Source organism: Carlito syrichta, unplaced genomic scaffold, assembly GCF_000164805.1.
Source record: "Carlito syrichta isolate Samal-C Ts95f unplaced genomic scaffold, Tarsius_syrichta-2.0.1 Scaffold143077, whole genome shotgun sequence".
Classification (NCBI taxonomy): Eukaryota; Metazoa; Chordata; class Mammalia; order Primates; family Tarsiidae; genus Carlito; species Carlito syrichta.
Genome location: NW_007087173.1, coordinates 180,670 through 188,100, shown reverse-complemented (window position 1 = coordinate 188,100; position 7,431 = coordinate 180,670). Strand labels below are relative to the sequence as shown.

The following is a 7,431-nucleotide window of genomic DNA, read 5'->3' as shown; positions in this document are numbered from 1 at the left end:
ACTTGGAAGGCTGAGGCGGAAGGATCGCCGGAGCCCAGCAGGTCGAGGCTGCAGTGACCACGAACGTGCCACTGCACTCCAGCCTGGGCAACAGAGTGAGACTCCAACTCAAAAAATTATCCCAACTAAAAGTGCCCCAGGCAGGAGGTATCGTGTCCCAGAAATGGGATCATAAACACACTTCCAGGCGGCTGAGATGGAGTGTGTGACAGCGTCCTTGCAGCACAGAGGTGGACTTGGGGCCCGGGGGTTGAGGCAGGGGCAGCCTGTGTCCTGCCCAGGTGCCCCTGGGAGCACTGCGGCCCCAGCTCCTCTGGCTGGCCCGGCCCCTCCCCAGGCTCCGCAGTCCTGCATCCCAGGCCAAGCCAGGTCTCACGATCTCCAGCAGAGCCAAATACCCAGAACACGGCTCGGCCCAAGTTTCTAAGAATCGGCCTCCCAGCCGGCTGGCCCAACCTCCCCTTCCTGTTTTGAAGCAGCTCATGAGCACCCCAGGCAGGCAGGCTGGGTAATGTGGTCAGGTGGCTTTCGCGTGATCCCCCTTCCTCTGCCGCCCCCCCAGGCCACAGCCACTCTGTTTGTGCAAAAAACAGTGGCTGCCCCACCTGGCCTGGGAGCCCGTACCTTCATCCGCTCGTCGGCATTCACTTTGCTGCCCTGGATTAGCTCAATGCAGAACGGCTGCTCCAGGGACCACAGGGACACGGAGGAGGGCTGGGGGCAGGAGAACAGGGCTGTTGAAGTGGCTCAAAGCAGCCTGGTCTGGTGGCTCACACCTGTCATCCCAGCACTTTGTGAGGCAGAGGTGAGAGGATTGCCTGAGTCCAGGGGTTCAAGACCAGCCTGGGCAACCTGGTGAGACCTCGTTTCTACAATAAATCAAAAAATTAGCAGGGCATGGTGGCACATGACCATGGTTCCAGCTACTTGGAAGGCTGATGCAGAAGGATCACCTGAACCCAGTAGGTTGAGGCTGCGGTGGCTGTGAATGTGCTACTGCACTCCAACCTGGGCAACAGAGTGAAACTCTGAATCAAAAAAAAAAAAAAGTGGCCCAGAGCTCAGCTCATTCTTCTGGTGGATGACAAAGGCCTGAGGCCACTTGGCGACATGTGAGAGGGTCACAGGTTGAGGCCGGGGTCCGTGACTCAGCCTGTAATCCCACGCTTTGGGAGGCTGAGGTGAGTGGATTGTCTGACCCCGCGGGTTCGAGACCCGCCTGGGCAATTTGGTGAGACCTCATCTCTACAATAAATCAAAAAAATCAGCTGCGCGTGGTGCCTGTAATTCCGGCTACTCAGAAGGCTGAGGCGGAAGGATCTCCGGAGCCCACGGGAGCAGCCACTGCACTCCAGTCTGGGCGACAGAGTGAGACTCCAACTCGAAAAACAAAACAAAACAAAACAAAACAGGTTGGTAGCGAGGCTTGCCCTGTCCACAACACCATCCCTTACCAGAAAACCTATGAAAACTCAGAGGCTTCAGCACCCCTAAATTCTGCAGAGAAGGACAGCCTGCGAGCCAGGCCTGGAGGCTCCCATACCCTGACCCCCAGCAGTTGGGTAGGCCCCCAGCCCAGGCTGCTGTTTGTGTTGGCTTCTGGAGCTCAAAGCCCCAACCCTGCAGACCAACTGACCAACGGCCCCCAGTAGGCTCGGAGGTTAGACAACAGGCGAGAGGCCAGAAGGAGGAGAGGGGAGGTGGAAGGCGCCTTCTCACCTTCTTCACGGGAATTGGGGGGGGTTTGGTGCGCGGCTTCTGGACCTGGGGGGCGGGGTTGCTCTGCTCGTCCCGCATGGCGAGGATGGAAGAGGAGTGGACCATGGTCAGGTGGGGGGTCAGCCCGCTGTGCAGGCAGCTGCGGATGTACTGAGAGCAGGGTGCAGGGTGAGCTGCTGCTGGGGCACCCCAGCCGCTCTCTGGACCCCCACCCAACACTCCCCATCTCAGGTCTTCGAGATGGGGAGGGTCTCCTGGTTTTTCCTGCCCCGCCTCCCTCCTGAAGACAGAGCCCCTCCCTGGGCTCACAGGGGGCCAGTCCCACAAGGGCACGCTCTGGCAGTGACCCTAGCGGCCTGGCCTGTCAGGCTCAAGGTGCCCCCAAGGACCAGCTCCCCCACGCTCACCCGGGCCCCCGTGGGTGGTGGGGAGCCCAGGGCACAGAGGACCCCGTAAGGGCCTCACCTGGAACTGGCAGAGGGGGTAGCTGCCGTAGAGGTACTCGTGCCTGCCGTTCACCTGCAGCGTGTAGTCCTCCGGCTGCTCCACCGGGGGCTGCCGGAACACTGTGGCCTTCTTCCGGAGGGCACAGGCCATCAGTGCCAGGGGCATGTCCTTGGTGGACACCTGGAAGGTGAAGCTCTCCTGGGGGGAGGGGGGAGGTCAGCCCTCTGCCCTTGCGGCCCTGAGGGGTTCTGGGGTGCAGGGGCGGGGTTGTCTGAATAGGCAGCCCCATCCTTTGAATGTGAGCCCCCCTGAGAGCAGGATCTGGGGTTCACTGATGGCAGCACAGGCCAACACCCAGGAGATGCCTACTTGGTGACTTCCCATCACCCGGTGCCACTTGGTCATTCTGCCACGTCTCACCAGCCTGATGGGACGTTCAGTTCAGTCCCTCACATGCATGGACACTGAGCAAACACCTACTGCTGCTACTGCCAGGAGGGGACTTTGGGGAGACTTGTGGGCGACAGGAGTTTCAGGGTGGAGGCGTCTCTGCGGACACAGCAGCAGGCCACAGGCTCACCTCACTGCCCTCGAACTTGACGTTGACCAGCAGGGCACGGCTGGGCAGCCTCAGGCCGCCGGCCCCCCAGCTCCGTGCCGAGGGCTCCAGTTGCAGGGGGAAGCTGTATTGCAGCCAGGCCTCCCAGCCCAGCTGCTGCCGGCGCACGGCCGCCTCCTCGCAGAACTGGCGCATCTTGGCACGGAAGTCGTTCACTTCTGGGTCGCGCAAGGAGTCAAACTCATGGAGGCCTGTGTGGCGGGAGCGGCCGGGTCAGCACCGGGGGGCAGGGGAGGCCCAGCCCAGTGATGCAGCCTGCCTGGCAGGGCTACCTTTGCCGATGAGGAGGCTGATCTGTGAGTTGATGAGCTTCTTCACGCGGTCACCCTCACGGGCCACCAGGCGCAAGACAGGCAGGAAGGGCTGCACGTCACACAGCCGCCGCTGTTCGTCTTCCAGTTCCTGCTGTTCGGCTGTCTGGTTGACGCAGGTGAACACGTAGGCCTCGGGGCCACTGAGCATGTGGAAGAGCGGTTCATACTGCGCGCGGTGCCACAGCAACTGGGGGGACAGGCGCCGGTCAGCCTCTCCAGCCAGGGAGGCCGCTGGGAGGCCAGAGGCTGAAGGTGCGCCGGGGGCAGGCCTCCAGTCTGGGGTCCCACATGCCCGGACCTCCCAGAGCGCAGGGGTGAGCCCCAAGATCTGGATCCTCTGCAGACCCCATGGGTGCTGGCCATTTGGGTGGCCAGGCACCTCCATCACTGCCCGTCTGTGGAAGGCACCAGGGATGCGCTGAGATCTGGGGCTGGCCGCATGGCCTACAGGCTCCCCCCAAGAGTGCAGGGACCAGCCGAGGTGACCCCGAGAGATGGCTGGTCGTGACCTTCAAGTGCCACCCCCCGCCAGCTAATCATTCTGGGGTTCCTCACCCTGATCTTTAAATGTTGGCAACTGCCGAGCAGGGTGGCTCACGCCTATATAATCCCAGCACTTTGGGAGGCCAAGGAGAGATTGCCTGAGCCTAGGGGTTCGAGACCCGCCTGGGCAACTTGGCGAGACCTCATCTCTACCATATATCAAAAAATTAGCCAGGTATGGTGGCAAATGCCTGTGGTTCCAGCTATTTGGAAGGCTGAGGTGGAAGGATCACCTGAGCCCAGCAGGTCGAGGCTGTGGTGGTCGTGAGTGTGCCGTTGCACTCCAGCCTGAGTGACAGAGTGAGACTCTGACTCAAATAAGTAAATAAATAAATAAATGTTGGCAATTAATTAAGAAATGTTCTGTAATTCTAGCACTTTGGGAGGCCGAGGTGAGGGGACTGCCTGAGCCCACAGGCTCGAGAATGGCCTGGGCAACTTGGTGAGGAGTCATCTCTACAATAAATCAAAAAATTAGCCTGGTGTGGTGGTGCGTGCCTGTAATTCCAGCTACTTGGAAGGCTGAGGCAGAAGGATCACCTAAGCCCATCAAGTTGAGGGAGGCTGTGGTGACCATGAGCGTACCACTGCACTCCAGCCTGGGTGACAGAGTGAGACTCCAACTCAAAAGAAGAAAGAAAAAGAAATGTTTAGGCCAGGCCTGTGGCTCAAGGCTGTAATACCATCACTTTGGGAGGCCAAAGCGGGAGGACTGTGTGAGCCCATGAGCTTCAGACCAGCCTGGTCAACACAGGGAGACCTCATCTCCACAAAAAGTAAAAAAGTTAGCTGGGAGTGGCACAAGCCTATAGTCTCAGCTACTTGGGAGGCTGAGGCAGGAGGATCGCCTGAACCTAAGGAGGTCAGGGCTGCTGTGAGCTGTGTCTGTGTCACTGCACTCCAGCCTGGGCGACAGAGTGAGACTCCAACTCAGAAAGAAGGAGTGATGTCTAACCCACAGAGGAGGCCAAATAGAACTCACCAGGGACTGTGTTCTGCTCGGGCTGTCAGTGTGTGCCCTGGGGTGAAGGCCCCCAGCCCTCCACTGTGACAAGCAGAAGACAGGTGTTTGCCACCAAGTTACAGAGAAGACAGGAGAGGATAAAAGGGCCCAGTGCTGCTACTAACGGCAAAGCTAACTGTGGTCTGTCAAGCAATGAGACGACACGGAGCCAAGACAGAGTTGAGGAGACCTCTCTATATGGGCCTGGAGGGGTCCAGGGCATGGCATCAACTAATTAAGAAATGTTCTGTAATTTGGGAGAGACCCTCAAGTGATAGCACAGCAGATGTCATTCAAGCCCATCTCCATTAAAGAAATCCATAAGAAATATGCCATTTAACAGACAACAAGATCTGAGCTGGGTATGGTGGCTCACTCTGAAATCCTAGCACTTTGGGAGGCCAAGGCGAGAGGATTGCTTGAGCCCAGCAGCTTAAGGCCAGCCAGGGCAACATAACAAGACCTCGTATCTACAAAAAAAAAAAGCCAGGCATGGTGGTGTGCACCCATGGTCCCAGCTACTCAGAATGCTGAACTGGAAGGATCATCTGAGCCTGGGAGGTCAAGGCTGTCATGACTGTGTCACTCACTGTACTCCAAATTGGGCAACAGAGTGAGACCTCGACTCAAAACCAAAACAACAACAACAACAAAGAATATGTATATGTATACATATGGACCAAGATTTGCCACAGTTTTCCAGGTCAAATTCCTGGTTATTGTCACAAAGCCACGCCCCTTATTTATGTCTCTTAGGGCTGCTTTAGCCCGATAGTGGCAGAGTTGAACCACTGTGACAGATAACACAGAGCCAGCCAGCAAACACAGACCCTGGTATAAATAACAATATGGAGAAATTAAACCAAATTGAGGTGTGAGGTGAGATTTCGTGAACTGACATGTTTACACTTCTATAGCGTTTGAGTTTTAATAACCCATGCATGCAAAGCTCTAAGCAGAAAAACAAGACCGATTTAAAATGACATCTATAGAAAGCTAATAACATGAACAAGATGTTATAATATTAACTCAGAAAAGAAAAAAAAAAGGGCCAGGCATGGTAGCTCATGTCTGTAATCCCAGAACTTTGGGAGGCCAGGGTAGGAGGACCGTTTGAGGCCAGGAGTTTGAGACCAGCCTGGGCAACAAACTGAGAACCTGTCTCTACAAAAAATTTTAAAAATTAGCCAGGGACGGTGGCATGTGCCTGTCGTCCCAGCTCCTTGAGAGGCTGAGGTAGAAGGATCACTTGAGCCTGGGAGTTTGAGCTATTATTACCCTGCTGCATTCCAGCCTGGGCAATACAGCAAGACCCTCTCTGAGAAAGAAAGAAAAAAAGGTCATAGAATGATCAGGCTGGGCGTGTTGGCTCATGTCTGTAAGTCCAGAACTTTGAGAGGCTGAGGTGAGAGGATCATTTAAGACCAGGAGCCCGGGGAACATAGTGAGACTGCACTTCTATAGAAAATGTAAAAGTTAGCTTGGTGTGGTGGCATAAGCCTGTAGTCCCTGCTACTTGTTCCAACTGCTACGAGTTGGAAGTACAGTGAGCCATGATTGAGCCACTGCATTCCAGCCTAGGCAAAAGAGGACGACCCTGACTCAAAACAAACCGGCTAACACCTGTAATCCCAGGACTTAGAGAGGCCAAGGTAAGAGGGTTGCCTGAGCCCTGGAGCTCTAGACCAGCTTGGGCAACATGGCAAGACCTCATCTCTACAATAAATCAAAAATTAGCCCAGCATGCTGGCATGTGCCTGTAGTTCCAACTACTTGGAAAACTGAGGTGAAAGGATTGCCTGAGCCAGCCTGGGTGACAGAGTGAGACTCCAACTCAAAAACAAACAAACCCACAAATAAAAATAAAACAGCAACAAAAAAGAATGATCGAAAAACACTGTATGTAGATGAGAAAACAGGAACCAGTGAGTGTTCACTGTGTTTTTCTCTCATGACCGGATCATGGGGGACTTTTTCCCCTCCTTCTATTTTTCCTGCTATTCTTACATTTTAACGTGTCCATGTTACTTTTGCAATGGAAATAAAAAGAAGTTTAATTTTTAAATAAATCTACTAGGAAGAGAAGAAAAAAGAAAACCCCAAGGATGATCCATGACTTCTCTTTTTTATTTTCCTGTTCACAACGATAGCTTTTAAAAATCTGAGATAAAGTCTCACCCTCTGACAGTCCCAGGCATGACAGCTCAATCCCACACTTAGTGGTACAAGCCCTTTGAAAGGTCACACTATCTACCAAATACCATCCAGATATTTCATCCTTTGACTCAATAATCTACCCTGAAAACTATCCAACAAAACTGAAGCCTCTTTTCCAAGATGATATTTACAAGGGTGACAGCTCTAAAGATAAACAATCTGTCAAATGCTTAAGTGGCCAGGACCAAGCGTGCTTCCAAAACAACGGCACAACCATGGATAAAATGGAAGCCTGCCACTGGAAGCCACCCGCAAAGCTGATCCTGTAATCCAGGGTAGTAATGACAAATATAGTAACCAAGGAAAGGGAAACTCACACTGCTCAAGGGGGAAGCTGAAATCAATGAAAAGAGGACTCTGACCATAAGAAGTTCAACAATTCTTGAACATTATTTATCCTGTTTGAGTCAGAGTCTCACTAGAGTGCAGTGGCCCGCTCACGGCCACTCCAGCATCAACCCGCTGGGCTCAGGAGATCCTTCTGCCTCAGCCTTCCAAGTAGCCGGAACTACAGGCATGCGCTACCACACCCAGCTAATTTTTTGATTTATTGTAGAGACGAGGTCTCA

The 7,431-nt window shown here is 54.3% G+C and overlaps 1 protein-coding gene across 2 annotated transcripts in view; it reads right to left on the bottom strand.

Moving 5' to 3' along the window:
* PIK3CD (phosphatidylinositol-4,5-bisphosphate 3-kinase catalytic subunit delta) overlaps positions 1-7,431 on the bottom strand; it is a 37,484-nt gene that overhangs the window by 10,299 nt on the left and 19,754 nt on the right. For both annotated transcript variants that reach the window (XM_008050144.1, XM_008050145.2), the window contains exons 3-7: positions 3,058-3,286; positions 2,747-2,976; positions 2,185-2,364; positions 1,720-1,869; positions 625-714 (exon numbers count right to left, since the gene is read on the bottom strand). In XM_008050144.1, coding sequence (XP_008048335.1) covers positions 625-714; positions 1,720-1,869; positions 2,185-2,364; positions 2,747-2,976; positions 3,058-3,286 — 879 coding nt within the window. The remainder of the gene's footprint in view (positions 1-624; positions 715-1,719; positions 1,870-2,184; positions 2,365-2,746; positions 2,977-3,057; positions 3,287-7,431) is intronic.